The following is a 19,824-nucleotide window of genomic DNA, read 5'->3' as shown; positions in this document are numbered from 1 at the left end:
AAAAGCATATTCTACCAGGTTAAATACACCCCTGCCATCTTAAATTCTAAGCCATGCAAGAGTAAGGGTCTCCATTTTTTAATAAGTGTAATTCTATATGTGAGAGCTAAAATAGGGTTTTTATACTTTTGCAACCAATTCAAAATTTAAGGAAACCCACTATTAAAGTTACTCAGAGTTACTATAGACTAATTTCTCTCTTAACGTTTTAATGAATTTATGTTGCGAATCTGGTTCATTGAACTCACTTTTTTAGCATATAAAACAATCTTCTGCACTTGACCTGTTTCTGCAAAGCACTGAATGACTTTATTTGGGACATTAGCTCTTAAGTACACACTAAGTGCCAACGTAGGGTCCACAGATTTCACAAGGTCACCCAGTTCTTCAGAACATTCCAGCTGTCCAAAGAAAAAAGAGTTTAGTAATCCATGAGCTGATTTATAAACAAGCAATTGATACTACTTCTACTATAAATAAAAACTAATATGACAGGCACTTACTCAATTTTCCAAGAATACATTATAAATATGCAGGGGTTGTGGTTAGTTAAGGTTCTTGGTCTTGTATTCATAGCAATGTCTCAGAATTCTCCACACATCTTACTTAAACAGTGATAAAAGCAGCTCACCAAGACTTCACGCTTATAGAAATTATCAACTACTTTGTTAGGAACACAAGTACTAAAAAGCAGAATCTTGTACTTCTAAGAATACTCAGATATGAGATCCACATGATCCCAATTTTTCAAAAATAATGCAACTTTCAATCTAATATTATCAAATGAAAATTTTATATTTAAGGAGCCAGATGAAGCTTACCATAAGGATTATTATTAAAATTAGGGTATAATCTCTATGTCTGAAGGATCTAAGCTCCATTATCTTCTTGACTTTTGGATTTAAGGTTGTAAGGAAGGACACTAATTTCACAAGGTCATAGGTGGTATACAAGCAGCCACCTTCCTCTGTACTATTCAACCTGACTTAGCTGCCAAATCTGGAAAGCAGCGTCCCCAAAAGAGTTCTGCTTTACATACTAGAGTTGATTTTATTCTTTTAATCATTATGTCAGAGAATAGCCTTTATCACTGATATTCAGTACTGAGAAGTAACAAGTTCTGTCAGTCCGTACCTCTTAACTGAACACGCTAATGTCAAGATGGCCAGCGTCCCTTTTACTACAAATGGATCCCACGTGACCATTCACACAAAAAAGGTAATGACACCCAAAAAGCTTTCATACTGTTACACAGGTCAACTCAGTTACTTTGGCTGTTCCCATCCTCCTTTATCTTAAACAACTAGGATGGACCTCAAATACTTGCTAGAGTGGCTAGTAACTAATCTTCAGCAGAGACTCTTGTCCAAGCATTCCAACTCGGAAGTACTATTCTCCAGCATCCTATAAAATTACCAGAAGCTGGGTCAAGAAACAAGGACTTACAATTAGTAATGTAAAAATATTACCAATATACACTTAAAGCTGAAAGGTATAATAACATCAAAAGTTACTCACTACTCCAAGTACTTTAAACAGTACCACCTCAGTTCTTGTCAATGGCATAAGACATGGCAATTCAATATTGCCACTTTGTGGAGAAAGGCTTTTTACAGTGATATGAAAGGAATAATACTACTAATGGACTGTTTAAATTTGTTAGTTGACTTACAAATAAGCAACATTTTACATAATTTGTTCTAGAAAACACAGTACAATTAGATGCTCTGTGTAAAAAGAACTTAGCAAGTACTGAGGGACTATAAAAGGCACAGAGAAATCTTACTGTAAAGAAAGCTGGTTAACTACATTTTTTAAAGGTTCATATTTAAGTCAATTTCAAGAAACTGAGTTAAATATTTTTCCATGTAATGCCAATTAACATTCTGTGAAATCACTTTGGAAATCTATATCACCGCTAATTAGACAGTCCTGCTGCCCTGTTCACATATTTATGATCCAACATTTTATATAACATGTTTCCCTTGCATACCCAAACATGGGTACTAACAGCAAATACCACAATTTTGATGGTACTTGGGAAGTTCTAAAAGAAAAGATATGATACTTGTGTGGTTGAAACTACTGTTCATATCAAGTATGAAACGCGGAAGAAAATATTCTGATGTTCAAATGAGTGTTACATATGTTAGCAAATATGACTGCATACTGAAGGAGGTGTCTCCAACTAAGCTGTTCCTAAAGCAAAAAGATAGCAATTTGCTTCCAGGTTAGTAGTTTTAACAACCAAGCAAGAATCTTGGATTCCATTTAAAAAACTAAACAAAGATATTTTGCCTCAATATACCATAAAAATACATTTTTTTTAAGAAGCAAATAAATTTATGCATCTCATGACTTATCTGTTCTTGTTCTGTTCCTACAAGCAAGAAATGATGGAGACATTTCGGTGCAGCCTAGGTGTTTTTAAGTTGCTTACAAGGTATTTAAAATGCAATCAAAGCAAAAGTACTCGAACAAAAGCTAACGTACCTTATCTTCTTTTAACCATTTCTCCAAAAGCTGTTTCCGCCCTTGCTGAAGTACAGGCCTACATAATTCTAAGGATTCATATTTGTTTAGCTGGCCCTGGTCCAAAAGAATTCCAAAGTACTGAAGTAGAGGAGAAGTTTGACCTGGCTGAGCTGGGACACTCTGGAACCGACGGATGGTGTCTGGGGTACGAAGGATTCCCTTTAAGAAAATGAAATGTTAAAGACTCCTTTAAAGGTGATCCAACACCACACTAATAACTCCATGGGTCTCTTGGGTCAATCTTAAAAAGATGATTTCCATCTACTAACACTAAATTTTAAATCTTCAATACACTGAATAGTAAAGATTCAGTCAACATCTGTTACACCTCTGGTTCAATGTTACGAGATTATTGAGAATCAGAAACATACCAACCAAATTACAACGCCAATGTGTAAGAGAACATGCATAATCACAAATTAGCTGTAGCTCGTCATTATTCCAGATTAACATTTACTGCAAATTTCTTAATAGTGGTCAGGATGTAAAGCATTAATTTTGTCCAATATAATACAAAGGCGACGAGAATAAATTCAGCTCAATTTCAGACAACTCTTCTCACCATAATTTGCACAGCATCTGTTTAATCTTCAGCTTTTGGATAAAATTGATAGCTATCATTGATGAGGTCAAACAGTTACTCTTTTAGTTACTTAGTGTTACAAACTAACTAAAAATTTACTACATTTATCTAAATCATAGCTTACCAGATCTACATATCCTTCTAAGAGTCTGCTATAAAAACCACAGGAAATGTAGAGCACAGGAAAGTAATTAACCAAATATACAGGCAATGATAAGTCATTCATATTCTACTACAGGAAAATGTAACCTAGAAGATTAGATTATCTGTGGAAAGCTGGTTCTTCTAACAGTATTAGAAACAGAGCACATTAACATTAATCCAATCATAGCAACTTCATTTTCGTAACTATTTACCTTTGGTGCATTAGCAGCCACCTTTGCTGCCTCTGAGTAATTTCCCTGGGCAAAAAGAGCATTAAATTTCCGGGCAAAGAGTTCTTCAGCACCAGCTAAGTTGTTACGTACAGCCATTCTCAGAGCCAAATCAGGATTTTGTAGGACATTGGTGATATAAGGAATTATGTTTTCTTCTTCCACACATACTGATAGAACCTACAATTTAAAGATTAATGAATAGCTGCAATGTGTTTATTTGGAGATCAATGGTACCAAATCTGTTTAAAGCCGATTACTAGTGAGTCACAAAGGTAATGAAATTGTGACAGCTGCTCTCCTGTTGTTATAAAAATGAATAAATAAAAAGAGAAAAAAACAGGCCAGGAATGAGAAGACTAAGAGATGCTAAGCTATTGGGGGTTCATAAAATATGGCCATTCTGTAATATACATAACTCCCCACTTCATACTGCCCAAACTCTAATTACTTTGATACCATTCATTCATTCTTTTTTTTTTTTTTTTTTTTAAAGATTTTATTTTTTTCTTTTTCTCCCCAAAGCCCAAAGCCCCCTGGTACATAGTTGTATATTCTTCGTTGTGGGTTCCTCTAGTTGTGGTATGTGGGACGCTGCCTCAGCATGGTTTGATGAGCAGTGCCATGTCCGCGCCCAGGATTCGAACCAACAAAACACTGGGCCGCCTGCAGCGGAGCGCGCGAACCCAACCACTCGGCCACGGGGCCAGCCCCCCATTCATTCATTCTTAACATGGTTAATATCAAAGATCAAGGCTCCCATCTAATTGAGCTCTGAAAGACAATTCCATATGCTTTAAATATTCTTGAAGAACAAAATCTTGACACCCTACAGAAAATGACTCTGAAGAAGTTATGAAATCTAAGGGCTGGCCTGGAAGTTTAAGATATATTCCTTTTAACTCTAGGACTATTTTTAAAACAAGGATGTTTCAGTAATTTTCTTTAATTACATTTACATTCCTCAAGACCAGATCATATACTCAGTGAAGGAAGGGACCACTGAATTCTCATGCACTTAACATAATGCAAGCTATACAGTAGGTGCTTAATAACTGTGGTACCAGTAAAGAGCAATTTCTAATTGCTTCTGTTTGGAGAATAGTTACCCACCCTCAGTCCTCCTAAAAAGACTGCTACAGAATGCTGCCCTCCTTGCCTAAAAGCTGAAACTGCTATCAATTGCCATAGAGAAAGAGAGCCCTTCACTACACATCCACTCCTCTCCCCAACGCCAGAGCTGGTTATACACCCCAGCTTAAACTACTTACATCACCCACAACAGCACTTCTCATACTATTATAATTTCTTGTCTGTTTCTCAGTCACTATTCCATGTAACAGACTGTGTGGAATACTATTTAAGACCTCATTTAACCGCATTATTAGCACCAGGTAGTGTTTAGCACAAAGTATATGCTTAATATTTGTTAAATAAATGAAAATGGGAAATTTCTGTCCCAAGATCAACAAGAACCTAATACAATTTGAGAACTCAATAACCAAACAGATAGAACAGGCAGGAGAGACTGTTACCTATTATTCCTTTTGAAGAAAATGAAGAAATTTTAACCTCCCAAATTCTTTTCATTTCTACAGGTCCGACTCCCTCCCCAAAGTTTAGGCTATCCTGTAGCCACAAAATGACATTCTACTTCATATTAAAACATATCTTCTGGGGGCTGGCCCCGTGGCCGAGTGGTTAAGTTTGCACGCTCCACTGCAGGCGGCCCAGTGTTTCATTGGTTCGAATCCTGGGCACGGACATGGCACTGCTCATTGAGCCACGCTGAGGCAGCGTCCCACATGCCACAACTAGAAGGACCCACAACGAAGAATATACAACTATGTACTGGGGGGCTTTGGGGAGAAAAAGGAAAAATAAAATCTTTAAAACATATCTTACGGGGGCCACGTGGCCGAGTGGTTAAGTTCACGCGTTCCGCTTCTGGTGGCCCAGGGTTTCACCAGTTCGGATCCTGGGTGCGGACATAGCACCACTCATCAAGCCATGCTGAGGTGGCATCCCACATGCCACAACTAGAAGGACCCACAACTTAAAATACACAACTATGTACCGGGGGGTTTTGGGGAGAAAAAGGAAAAATTAAATCTTTAAAAAACAAAACATATCTTTTAAAGGAAAGAAGTAATTAGTTTATAGTCATTTGCATTCCTGACCCTCATCCTTAATGTAATGCTTATCTCCCAGGAAAAATAAGAAAGATGAACAAATCCAGTTCCAAACACACTTTCTGAAGCTTTCTACTAATCTGTACCTTAGTCTTCCCCAAACACATCCATAGTTTCATCTTTATCCTACTTTTAGACTGTCCTAGCAGATTTCTAGCAACCAGTACTTAAGATCTACAGGGAAAAGAGAAGGTTTCTGATCTTCTAAAGTACTCAGTTCTACCAAGTTCAGAATTTAAGCTAGATACTGGCAATAATGTCATCCTGATTGCTTTTGATTTTTCAACCCACAGAAACCACACACTCATTCCTCTAGAGGATATGTCCAGCTGTAGTTGGCTTTGATTAAGAGTACAGAAAAGTCCTGAGGCCTAAGGTTATTTTAAACACTCATCTCCTTACTCAAAGCACCTGGTACAAAAATCTGTGGGGAGAAGGGCAGAAAAGTAATCAATAAGTTTCCAAAATCAGAGTTAACATCAAATACGTATGGCGAAATTATACAAGCTACTTCAGAGTTTAAGCATTATCTAACAGTAGTGGAAATAAAAAGGTCTCTGGCTTAACAACTTCACTTGATTATTAAATTATCACTAACCTAGTTCACCAAAAAGCCAATTCATTCTTGATTTTTCCAGGAGAGATACATGCAACTGAGTAAATGAAAGCTGCTGAAATGTTAAAGTCGCTTTTGTGCCAGACACTGACTGCTGTAGAAATACAACTAAACAAAGAGAAGCCCCTTTCCCTAATGAAGAACAGTGACTGAAGCAGTTACGCAAGCAATTGTAATTCACTGCGGTAAGTGCTACGAGGTAGAGCTACCTAAGTGCTAGGGGCATGAAACAGAAGCACCGAACCAGGTGTGGAGTTAGGTAGGGGTTGGAGAGGTAGGGAAAGACTCTCTCTCCCCTAGAGTATCTGCCGCTTCACATACATACTATTTTCTGGAAATTAACAGAACAAAAGAGAAAAACAATCTATCTACTTCCTTTACTTACTATTTGGGAAATATACTAATTTAGAGGAAAACTAGTAAAATGCAAGACCAATAACAGTATTGTTCTTGAAATTTTAACTACTGTTTAGAAAATAAGATAGCTCCTGGTAGAAAACATAAAATACTAAGAAAACAGACAAAAAAGATCACTTGTTACATGGTGTGAAGAGGTCTGTCAAATGCAGCAAATTCAAAACAGCTAATATTTTCCCTATCTAATTGGGTAACTTTCCAAGTACTCCACAATAGCTACCATAACATATCACCTTCCAACATTAAATATTTAGTAATAGAGTTAAAAAAGAGATGTAGGAAGAATTCTTTTCCTTGTAGTTGATAATCTTAGAGATCACAGGAAGAAAACCCCTATATAAAGTATACAGTCTGTCAAACGTGACCCTAATAGTTTCTTTGCATGGAGAGTCACTTCTTTTGATAAAAAAGACAAATATACACAATCCTAGGTGGCTATATGCTGAGCAGTTTCTCTCTCTAAAACAAGATTAAAGAGAGACTTTGTATCATATGCTTCTGTATTTTTAGGTATATATTATTTTGACATCCAAAGTTACCATTTGGTTTTTGAAAAAAAAGGTAATGGTAGTAAGTGTTATTTCATGGCTTAATTTAAGTTTCAGGGTTTCCTTACTTGTCCCTTTCTGTTTACTCCAATGATTCCAGCTGTGGCTTCGTGAGGTGCAGTAACAAAGATTGTTTCTCCACTGATTCTGTTCATGTAGATGCAAGTACCAGTCTCCAGATCATAGAGGTGGATATAACCATACTTAGTAATCAGGAATACTACATCATGCTTTTCACTGATCTGTATAAAGAGAGTCAACACCTCAGTACAATAATGAATCCAGAAACAGAACATTTACTTCAATTCCATTTTAGAGACAGTGAAATTCTAGAACTTTGACAAAAGGTTTATATGAAAAATTAAAAGCTAGTATTTACAGTTTCCTCATTTTTACAGCATATTTAAATATGGAATATCCCAAGCTCTTATAAAAAACACAATATAAATGTATAAAAGAGAAAACATAATTTTGAACAACCTATTTTATATATTACAATGAAATTTAGAGTATTACTTGATGAAGTTTCACTAATAAACTTTATTTGGGAATAAAGGGTATTCTTTTAAGGACCACTTAAATTATACTGACTGTGAGTAGTAGCTTTTGGATTTTGTTAAGAGGAGAGATTTAAAAAGTTCATCTGTTTTGGTTAAAATACCTGCATTGCAACAGGAAAGTCATTTTGTGCTTCTGGAGGAAAGAAAACATCCACTGCCTTCTTTGGAAAAGGCTGGTTCCCTGTAGGTGGTGTGCCAACTTCAATGATATGTAACTGTTCAAAAGAAAATAAAACTTATACAACCTAGATCTTTTAGCAACTGATCACAGCAGATTTGTAGCCCCAAACAACCAAAATGTCCTACGATAGGTGAATATTAAATTATGGTACAACCATACCATATACCATACCATGGAATACTCTCACAGACATTATGCTGAGTGAAAAAAATAGTGCCAATCTTGAAAGGTCACATACTGTATGATCCTATTTATATAACACTCCTTGTTGTTTCTGTTTTTTTTTTAAAGACTGGCACCTGAGCTAACATCTGTTGCCAATCTTTTTTCTTTTCTTCTTCGCCTCCCACAGCCTCCCTGCCACCCTACACAGTTTTATATTCTAGCTGTAGGTCCTTCTGGTTGTGCTATGTGGGATGCTGCCTCAGCAGTGACTCAATGAGTGGTGCCATGTCCGCGCCTAGGATCCGAACAGGCGAAACCCTTGGCCACTGAGGCGGGGCGTGCAAACTTAACCACTTGGCCACGGGGCCAGGCCCTATATAGCATTCTTGAAGTGACAAAATTATAGAAATGGAGATATAATGAGTGGTTGTCAGGAGTTAGAGATGCTGGGGAAGGAGGGAGTGAGTGTGACTATAAAGGGGTAGCGTGAGGGAAATCCTTGTGGAATAGTATGTATCTTGAATCTACTTGTGACAAAATGACAGAATTATACAATTGTACCAGTGTCTACCGTACTATAGCTATATAAGATGTAACCACTGGAGGAAACTAGGTAAAGGAGACATGTGATCTCTCTGTTCTGTCTTTGCAGCTTCCTATGAATGTATATTATTTCAAGATAAAAACTTCAAAAAGTCGGTTGAATGGCTGAAATAATCACACTTCAATCTACCTTAAATTAAGGGCATAGAATGGTAATACACTATCCATAAAGGTGCTCTCTCATGGCCTTCCATTATAATTTAGTATTTTCAAACAGAAACTTAAGTTGTTAAAGTCTTCTCTGCCTACCTACTGTAACACAGATAGAAAGCATACACCTAAACCGAGTTGTCTCTCTAGTCACATTTTGGTTTAAAATGTCTGATGCTGCACATCAGCTAGGCAAGAGAAAATAAATAAGGTCGACAAAAAAGTATTATCTATTTTGCTTAGTCATATCAGGAATTGACTCAGACAAAGAATAATTCAGTTTCTCAGATACATACCATATTAAAGTTATCAAGTCTCATCCTTAATTAGTATGATGAGCCACAGTGAAAAACTTATGTCTTCCTTCAAAAGCCATGGCAGATAACAATAGATAAAGCACAATGTATCAAATATGCTCAAGAACCTATAAACAGGTTTTCAGGCACTATAAAAATGATATTGAGGTTCTTCTTCCAGTAGGACTTCTCAAAAAAAGTCTCAGCCCTATGTCTTAAAGATAACTAATTTCTAAAACCTATGTGTCTTTTTGTTTAGATTCTATCAATTCAGATCTAAATATCACTGTTTTCTATCTTTGTCATATCGTGAGATTGGTAGGATCATTCCACAGTTCAGAGATTCTTACTCTGAAATTTTAGGCAGAATTTTAAGTCTCGGTGCTTATGTTCCCTCCCTGCTGAGAAGCTATAGATGATCACATTTTAATCAATCTCTACATTAATTTTTTTAACTACTTACCATGGAAAAATATTAAGACTTCAGAGACTCTACTCTGGTAGTGAGAACAACATCAAACTGAGTTTCCAGGGGCAGCAGTGCTCACTGTGGCATCCAGCAGTGCAGTCACAACAGCAACGGAGTCCTCAGAGTTCTGTGGCAGGGCTTTTGGCTGGGGACCTGGTTGCTGCCCATTCTCCCTCATTCCTCTTCATTTTCCAAGCTTGGTTCTAAACCTTCCTAACCACTGTCAACTACGCATTACCCTTTTACTAAATTTTTATGCTCTAATCAACCAGACCTTTTTTCTGTTGCCTGCAACTAAGAATACTAACATACAAAACACTTCATTCAATCTGTCCAAGTGATTCCAATGTACAGCCAGGGTTGAGAAGCTCTGATTAAGGAAATGTTACTCAAATTGTGGTCCACATTCTATTTATGTCACATCACCTAGGGTTATTAAAATGCAGATTTTGGGCTCCACTTACTGAATCACTCTCTAGACGTAAGGCACATTAACGTACATTTTAGTGACCCTAATGATTCTTATGCACAATAAAGTTGAAAAACACTGAATTAAGGCCGCCTTTGGTAAAGGCAATTGATATAAAGTCTTAATATAAATAGCTTAATATAAATAGATACAAAAAGTTGTTAAAAAACATTCGAGACAAGTATCACTGGAAGTAAAATTTAAACGAACTAAGTCACCACAAATCTGGATGTTAAAAATAAATTAACAAGGAAGGGAGAAGACCATTTTGAAATTAGCTGACTGATTAGTACCAGAAAGACAAAGTTCTAAAATAATTTTCAAACCCAAAACTTACCTTCCCTCCAGCTTGACCCCGTACTGCAAAACAAAATAACGTTGATTCTTCTGCATTTCCTTCCATCTTAAACTGTGCGAAGCTGGCCGCATGTCCTTCAATGGGCTGAGACACTTTCCTATCTACAGAATATAACTGCATAGCTCCAACCACACGATTTTGCTACAAAAGATACAAGAAAAAAATGTTTGGGGATCCAATGAACCAATAACTCCTAGATTCATCAACTAGTGAAATTATTAGAATGCTTTATTAATCTCTAGCAGGATTTATAATTCATTGTTATTTAGTCTCTCAATGTAGATTTGATACCTCAAATTAAAATTTAGCTCCAAACATTATCTTATTAAAGCATAACATGAATGTTTAAAACATGCCTCATATACAATCATCTCTTTACACCATCATTAAAGAAAAAAGTGGTTTTTTTTACTACTTTTATCAGAAGGATTTATTCATTCTGCAGTAAACATCCATAATAAATTCCAAGTCACTCTCACAGAAACTCAATATTCATTCAATCTGCAAGTAAAACCTAACAACACATGGAAAGAGTACAATGAAACTGTACATCAGTATAAAGGTATTAAGCTAGCAACCCTTATTTCTTAAAAAAGAAAAAAGGGGGGAAAAAGTCTTCCAGAATAACTCAGATTCAACAGGACTGAGCATAGAAGACCTAATTTCAAAACGCACTAATGCGCATCTGGCACATTAGCTCTCTAGACCTTCTTTATTAAAAACCAGAAAAATGTTACCTGTGCAGATATACCAGTCAGAAGTAACCACTTTTGCTTTGCATCTGTACGATAATTGATAATCTGACATCCTGCAAGGCTAGAATGGCGATCAAACATTTTCACTGGCTGAGACTCTCCTTCCATACTCCAATGGTACACTGCATTATCCGTAACAAGAGCAACCGTATTTAAAGAGATCCATTTCCAGAAGGTGACATCATCAGTCATGGTATGGGCCTTCATTTTACTTTTCATTTCAATGTTAAATATCTGAAGAGTTTTCCCAGCTAAAAACAAAATTAAGAATTTGAAATCACTAATAAAGTAAAGTTCAGGATAAATTAACATCTAGCTAAACTAGCGCTGTAACTTCCAAACAAAATGGTTTTATCATGAGACTAATAACTAACTACAGAAGTCGCATTGACAGAGCAGCAACCACTGAAGAGAGAGCTGAGACTGGGCAACCTACATCTACATCTGAAGCAAAAACTATACTACCTCTAATAAACACATTTTAAACAGACAGTATGACTTCCATAGAATTCTAAATCCCAACTAAAAAGGAGTCTAAAGAACAGTTAGCTTAACAATGGAAAATAAGGTTGTAATCTTCATACTTATAATTAAGTATGTTTACTTTATGTATAAACTAAGTTAGTTGTAGGTACAGAGAACAAGGCAAACCCGATACAAAGACACAGGGAAAATGTCTACTTTTTAAAAGGGAGTCATCCCCCATCCAACTAAATCTTATGTTAACTGCTTTTTGGAAGAGGATGTACTTCAATGTTGCCTTGTACCACTAGCACATAAGAGGAAGTGTATGCTCAATTTAACTGGTTTAAGATACAAAGGGACAGGCAGAGGTGCTGGAGAAAAGGAGAGGGAGACCAAGGAGGACAGTTTCAGATGCTGTTAATACACTAGAGATGAGGACCAAGTTCAAGCTTCATTCAGACAGCAAACATTTAGTAAAAGAAGGATGAGATTTGCCTTGAGTGTTAAGAGTTCACTGAGTCAGATGCAAAGGCTTCTACCTGTAATTTCAAATCCATCACAGTCCAAAAAATGATTTGGTTTAAATTAATAGAGATCAAAGCCCACAACTATCGCTAGGCTATCAAGATTAGTCCTTAGAGATTAAGGAAAACTCCATTCCTGACACAGAGAATCTGGCTCCTGAAGAACAAAAATTGTAAGGTAGTAGTATTAGGGTGGTGGGGAGTGGATGGGACGGGACACAAAACATAGAGCTTTGTACCATGACCCTTCATACCACACGTGTAAAAAATTCTTCCATAAAACAAGAATGTTATTCCCATCCCACACAATATGGAAACCACAATCAGACTTGAACAATTGTGAGAGTTACAGTCCTGTTTATAAAAAGAAGCCAAGGGGTTTAAAATTGGCTTCAGAGGGAGTACTATGAGGGAATGACTTAATTTCCTTTGTTGCCTTTCCAAAACTTCCGATAATTACTTTCATTCTTTTTTACATGAAAGGGTTTGGAGTCTATGTATGTGGGGTGGTTTGGGGAGAAGAGCAAGGGATGACAGCCTAACACCACAGTGCAGACACAGAGACACAAATCTACATTGCTACTGTATAATGCTCTGAAAATCTTTTCAATGTATTCTTTTTATAGAACAGGACAATAACTAATACAATCTAATTTAAGATAACTCACCATCTGCACACATAAGAAAGCATTAAGAAATGTGATAAGATAACAATAACATTAAAAAGAGAAAAGAAATTTGAGAAAATTAAAACGATGGCCTTTTAAAAGAGAGGTCTGAGAGCTGCTACGCAGTTGAATTTAAATTCTTTAAGGAGGCTGATGGGAGCTTAAGACCCTAAAGTATAATATATATTGTCTAATGGAAGCAAAAAGCTTACTGCCACAAAGCATGTGGTCCTAGATAGAAAGCTAGACCATCTTTCCTTCAGATGAGATCAACTTCTATCTTACATATTTAATTGTGACTTATATGAATATGCTTGTGCTCCCCTCCTCTTTTGAATCTCCAGCCAGTATTACTACTAAACACAAAGTTTAAATCATGTAAAGAACAGACTGTGTAAAAAGTTCAGCACCTCTAACAACTCACCCACAAATTTATCAAGAAACTACTAGGACCTTGAACTCTTCCTCCTACTATCAAGAAAAACAACAAAGCAAAAATTAGGCAATTTGGGGAAGGCCCCATGGCCAAGTGGTTAAGTTCACACACTCTGCTTCGGTGGCCCAGGGTTTCGCCAGTTCGAATCCTGGGCACGGACATGGCACCTCTCTTCAGGCCATGCTGAGGCGACATCCCACATGCCACAACTAGAAGGACCCACAACTGAAAATACACAACTATGTACTGGGGGGATTTGGGAGAAAAAGGAAAAATAAAATCTTTAAAAAAAAAAAATAGGCAATTAAATGCCTTTTTTAGAGTTGGGCTATGTGACAAACTGACTCTAAAACAGGCATCTGTGGGTTATTAAGAGTCAGTTACATCCTCACTCTAAAGTTCGAAGGAAACAAATTAATACAGGCCCCTAGACAGTTCTTCCAAATCTGTTTAGACTGATAAGTTGGTACAGTTCCCTACAGTGACAATTAAAAGTTAGTCTAAATAATTCTAATACCTTCGATTCCAAAGCTTGAATACCCACCTATATATATATACACACACTTCTAACAATCAGTGTAAATTTAAGCCATTTTTAGAACTTGAGAATCTAAATGAAATAAACCCTGAAGTATAAAAAAGGTACAGCATGAATGGCAAGTTTATCATCATAACAGAATTCTTCAATGTTTAGATGTTAATATTAATAAAGTCTATTTTATTCCAGAACATGAATCACTAACTTATTTCTCCTGTATATGGAGTTATGTTTTAGCACAGTCTTATCACACTGTACGTATAAAATTTAATTTAATCTAAAACAAAATTTTTCCAAGTAGATCACACTGAGGAGAAAGACATTTTACAGACACATGCCAAGTAAACATCAAGAAAGTAGTTAAAATCAAGTTCAGTAACAGCTTTAACTTTGCAGATCTATTTAGCCCAATTTCATTAACATTCTAAAAATGGTACGTCTTAATTACTGTATTTGAATAAATTACACACAGGAACAGTTTTAAGCAAAAAACTCCACAATCTTTTATACCTTTCAGTGCAATTACTTTACTAGCTGGATTCATGATGGCGCTGTCTGCTGAAATTGGTCTTCGAATTGGATTACTTGGGTCATTCATATCAATGATTACCACCTGGGCCTGCTCTCCTACTTTCTCTCTAATGCAGATGAATTTGTCTGACTCCATAGTCAGGGTACTGAAGCCAATGTTTGCTGGGTTTATACCCAGGTTCTGGAGCTGGAACAAAAAACAAAACAAAACATTAACAAACCATGTTACAAAGTAAATTAGAAAGACTTGATATTCATGTACTGGCATCATTACAAATCCTCATTTAACCACTAATGCTTCAAGGTCAACAGTGACAACTCCATTACATTGATTCAAGTGAGGCAATTAATACCCAAATAATGGACCTGCAGTTCTTTCAATAAATATGGCATTCAATTTTTTGTTATAGTTTGTAGTTATAACTAGAAATGTATAACCCGGTGGTCATAACTAAGAGGCAGAACAGTTAGAGATAAAGGTAAAGGAAAGAGTTACATTTGAGAGCTAGCCTTTATGGCTCAAGGGATTTGAAGTCATTAATGTTTCTTGGTTTAAGATCTTTGAACTACTAAATCTGCCTTTTCTTACCCCCTTTAAAATGCAGTAGTTACTTGTTCACATGCAATGCACTTGAGGAATCCGAAAATGAAGTTACAGCATAAAAAGAGAAAGATTTAAAATTTCAGAATTCTTGATCTAAAGGAACTTACACTAGCAAGAGCAGAGAGACAAGTAAACAAAGTTACAATACTTTGCAGAAGTGCCAAAACAAAGATATGTAAGAGACACCTTGTCAAAGAAGGCCTGCATCTAAGGGAATGTGTTCAAAGGAGGTAAACTAGAGAATGCCACAAAAGGAAGAACAAATGCTAAGGCCCAGAGACATGAAAAGTATGGTCTGCTAAGGAACTACAAGCACCTTTGTAACTTTAGGAGTACAGACTGTGAAAGGCCTGCTGAGTGGAGAATTAAGGCTACAAAGCAAGCAAGGGTCAAACTGTAAGCTAACTGTACCCCAGTAAGTATTCTGAATTTATTCTGTAGACAAAGAAAGCTACTTAAGGGTTTTAACAAGGAAAATAATGGAATCACATTTACTCAGAAAATATTAAAGTATCTGAAAAACAAATACAGAGGATCTAAAGATGGTTTTGTCGTTAGTGCCATGGAGTCGATTCCAACTCCTAGCAACCCTGTGTAAGCAGAGGAACCCTGCCCAGCCTTTCTGCACCATCCTCTCACCTTCCAGTGCTCTATCAGACAATGCTCCACAGCTATTTAGAGGTCAATTTCTTCACAACTGAGTGGCCAGGTCCTTCTTCCTAGTCTAACCTAGTCTGGAAGCCCTGCTGAAGCCTCTTCCTCCAAGGAGCCTGGTAGTATTTGAAATACTTATAGCACAGCTTTCAGCATCACAGCAACATGCAGCCACCTCAGTAGGACAACCGACAGATAAGTGGTATGGTTCCCTGGCTGGGAAATGAACCTGTGGGAATGCTGAATCTTAACCAATAGACCACCAGGGCTGGCTCCAAAGATGGCAGGTCTTTGAAAACCAATTAACTGTATAAGAACAAAAGTCACTTGTTAGTCACTTGTTAGGAGATCTCTACCAGAGTGGGTCATTTTTACTCTAGGTGACTAAATGTAGTACAACAGATTAAGTCCCACTAAAAGGCTATCTGAAGGCTTCATTAGCCTTGGCCAGGCTACTTGTTTTTTTTCCCCTTCTTTCCTCCAATGGATAATAAATTCACATAGAACAAAATACAAACAAAAATGAGAAAGCACAGGGGCTGGCCCCGTGGCTGAGTGGTTAAGTTCGCGCACTCCACTGCAGGCGGCCCAGTGTTTCGTTGGTTCGAATCCTGGGTGCGGACATGGCACTGCTCATCAAACCACACTGAGGCAGCGTCCCACATGCCACAACTAGAAGGACCCACAACAAAGAATATACAACTATGTACCAGGGGGCTTTGGGGAGAAAAAGGAAAAAAAAGAAAATCTTAAAAAAAAAAAAAATGAGAAAGCACAGGAAAAAATATCAAGTCTTCCTCCTGCCCCTGTCCCGCAGATAGCCAATTTCTTTCCCCAGAAATCACCACTCTCACTACTCTCTTATGGACTGAGTCAAGTTAAATGTATTTTATCTAATTTCTTTTGTCAGATTCCTCTGCTAATACTGCTTAATTATAACCAGGCCAGGATCTGAATAAAATACAACATGAGATTAAGAGACTACATTTTACTTTCACTTCCCTCTTATACCTCAATGACTGCAGGCACAACCAGTTATAAAGTGTAGTTACAGTAACTTAGTCACTGACTATCAAGGCAAGGAGTCAAGCAACTGTCTAACCATTAATACAAACATGGTAATAAAGGAGAAGATTAACTAGCTTTACAAGCTCAAGTAAATGCTGCAATGCAAGTACACAAGCTGTGAGATATGTAACTTATAATGAATTTGGTTACAATAAAATTTTATGAAATTATTTCTTCTCATTTCTTCCTGACTTCAACTTTTGTAGTGACTTTTAGTTCCAGAACTAATGGAGCAAGATAAACATAAGAGGTCCTCAACAACATGCAAAGGGACTATGGTTGGGCTTCAGGGAGGCCTTATACAAACTAAGCTGCCTGTCTAGTCTCAGGGGAGGTATATATTTACATCTATTTTTCAGAGTAGATGGTCCTCAAACTCTTCTAAGTTTAATCAATATTTACCTTTCCAATAACTGGAGAAAATATTCCAGTGGTTCACAGAGCTCCTAGAACTATATACATAAAAGCAACAAGTTATCTTCTAAACAACTCTGTAAAATAAGAATTCTATGTTTCTAAGTCACTATCAAGCAAGCATTCACCTAAGGCAATTCTGCGTTTCAATTGTCACAGCTAAGTCCTACAATGTTTGAGAAAGAGTAAAAATAGCTTTAGTCAAACAGAAAACTAAAAGTAAAACAAAGATGCAAACCACAAACACTACTAACTGAACCCACAAATGATTCTAAAAGATTCCTTTTTACCCCTCCACTTCAGAGGCAGGTGCAAGACAACTGTAAGAAAAGAAAACACTATTAGATAAGACAGTAAAGAAGAGGGAAAAAAAGCAAAGTCAAGAAAACTGTGTTTCTGACTCCCAGCTAGATCCCCAGATAAAGGTAGTCAGAAGAGCATGCTCTCAATAGTTACTAGCACTGACCTTCAGCCTCAGGGCTGTTTTACTTGGAGAAAAAGCAAAGATTTAGTTAAAAACTGGTACGGTTCCTGCACTCCTTGCAATCTATGTAATCCTTATATTCTTTTCTTATTAAACAAGCTACATATATGTATTTTTGATCTTCTCTATCAAGAATATACTAGTACTACTCAAAACACTCCACGTGAAATAGACACATATCCTTTATTAAAAAAAATCCAAAATTAACCAAGAGGAAAGTGGCAAATGCTTACCAATTCAACATGTTTAAACATTTTAAAAAGCATACTAAAGTGATGCCCATTTATACAACTAAACAAGAAACTGCTCCTTCCTAAAAGGCCTTCCCCAGTTGTTAGTATAGGTGAAGAGAACTTCAAGTGATCTATTCCTATCAGTTAACAGAAAGTTACATCTGCTTCCACCTCTTCAAATAAGGTAAGAATTTTTCCTTACTGGTGATACTTTTTAATGAGAATGCCCGGAGCACTCACCAGTTCTTCCCATATTTTCCTCCGATACATTCAAAAGGGAAACATCCCAAAACACACAGTAATAGGACAAGTCACCATCATTAATCGCAATTCTGGCTTAGGTGCACTCTCAAATTAGGATTATATAAAAGGGTTATTAGCATACTAGCTAATTACGATTAGTAATACTCATATAGATTAAGATGTTTTAAATGCAACACAATGTTTTTAAACAGATTTTATTTTCAAAACAGCACATACTAACCATAAAATACTCTTAGTTAATTATAAAGGTCTGATGATATATGAGCTAACTACCACAGAAGCTGAACCACAGACTGTGGAACAAACCACTAATAAATTCAGAGTGCATATAAGAGTCTCCAAACATGCACCTATTTTCAGAGAATACACAATAATATCCAAATTCTGGCCACGTTTTTTATCCTCTCAATTGGAAAAATGCTGCTATTGTTGAAGCTGGGGATATTCTATTTTGAGATATGCTTGGAAGTTTCTATAATCAAGTGTTTATTATACTTTTTAACTTAAAAAAACTTATTTTGGTGATATAAAAAAAGATGGAGTCAATAAATTTAGGTGCAAGAGGTTACTTTTTTGAATATTTATTACATGCATATGGCAAAGTATTCCAACTGTACAAAAGAGTATACTATGAAAAGCCACTTACTCCATGTTTCCAGTAATCCTTTCTCCCCCCAGCAAATACCTTTCCATCTTAGAGATATCCCATGCATATGAAAGTACATATTTCCATCCTTCTTTTTTAAAAAAACACTAATGGTTGGGGCCAGCCCAGTGGCGCAGCAGTTAAGTGTGCACATTATGCCTTGGGCAGCCTGGGGTTCGCTGGCCCGGATCCCGGGTACGGACATGGCACCCCTTGGCAAGCCATGCTGTCGCAGGCATCCCACATATAAAGGAGAGGAAGATGGGCACGGATGTTAGCTCAGGGCCAGTCTTCCTCAGCAAGGAGGATTGGCAGAAGACGTTAGCTCAGGGCTAATCTTCCTCAAAAAAAAAAAAAAAAAAAAAAAAAACCAAAAACCACTAATGGTGCAGGCACAAAAACATTAAAATCATCAACTGCTCCCTTTTTAAAGAAAATCATCCAAACACTGTAACTTGTTTGATTTCCAGACTAGATTTTGGACACTGGTGTGCAAGCAGCAGTACTTTAGGACTTGACACTCAAGCCTAGTTTAGATTCCAAAAAGTAAGTAAACAGATTTACTGTTAATCGGTAAACTCAAACTCTGGAGTGTCCTGAAGTTACATGTTACAAACAATACAAACAAGTTTCCTTTTCCCTCTCCTCTCTTCCTCATCCCTATTTATATTAACATGCCTGGGGAAAAATTTATAAGACAACGACGTCTTAGTTTTTGTAGTGAGAAACAGTATTTCAGATTGCCCATAATCTAGAGAACACAGAAGGTTCTTCATTCAAGTAGACAATGACTGTACAAATGTGTAACTTTGGTTATAAAGTACAAGTGCCATCCAGAATCAGATGGTTCTATGGATTCCACATAAGAGCCAAAATGTCTGGGTTTAGTCCAGTTTTGCCACTTAAGGGATCATGGGCAAATTAACTATCTCTGTGTATCTGCTTCCCTACCTGAAACATATGAGATGACAGTACCCATCCCAGAGTTGGAGGAATTAATGTGGGGCGCTTAGCACAATGCCTG

The 19,824-nt window shown here is 36.8% G+C and overlaps 1 protein-coding gene across 2 annotated transcripts in view; it reads right to left on the bottom strand.

The window, feature by feature from the left end:
* CLTC (clathrin heavy chain) overlaps positions 1-19,824 on the bottom strand; it is a 63,951-nt gene that overhangs the window by 26,701 nt on the left and 17,426 nt on the right. For both annotated transcript variants that reach the window (XM_001503739.5, XM_005597527.4), the window contains exons 2-9: positions 14,413-14,620; positions 11,254-11,522; positions 10,496-10,657; positions 7,927-8,040; positions 7,334-7,507; positions 3,475-3,672; positions 2,494-2,694; positions 249-401 (exon numbers count right to left, since the gene is read on the bottom strand). In XM_001503739.5, the coding sequence (XP_001503789.1) occupies positions 249-401; positions 2,494-2,694; positions 3,475-3,672; positions 7,334-7,507; positions 7,927-8,040; positions 10,496-10,657; positions 11,254-11,522; positions 14,413-14,620 (1,479 nt within the window). The remainder of the gene's footprint in view (positions 1-248; positions 402-2,493; positions 2,695-3,474; positions 3,673-7,333; positions 7,508-7,926; positions 8,041-10,495; positions 10,658-11,253; positions 11,523-14,412; positions 14,621-19,824) is intronic.

Source organism: Equus caballus, chromosome 11 (genome assembly GCF_041296265.1).
Source record: "Equus caballus isolate H_3958 breed thoroughbred chromosome 11, TB-T2T, whole genome shotgun sequence".
NCBI lineage: Eukaryota > Metazoa > Chordata > Mammalia > Perissodactyla > Equidae > Equus > Equus caballus.
The sequence above is the reverse complement of the archived record's forward strand: the minus strand, read 5'-3'. Positions and strand labels throughout refer to the sequence as shown.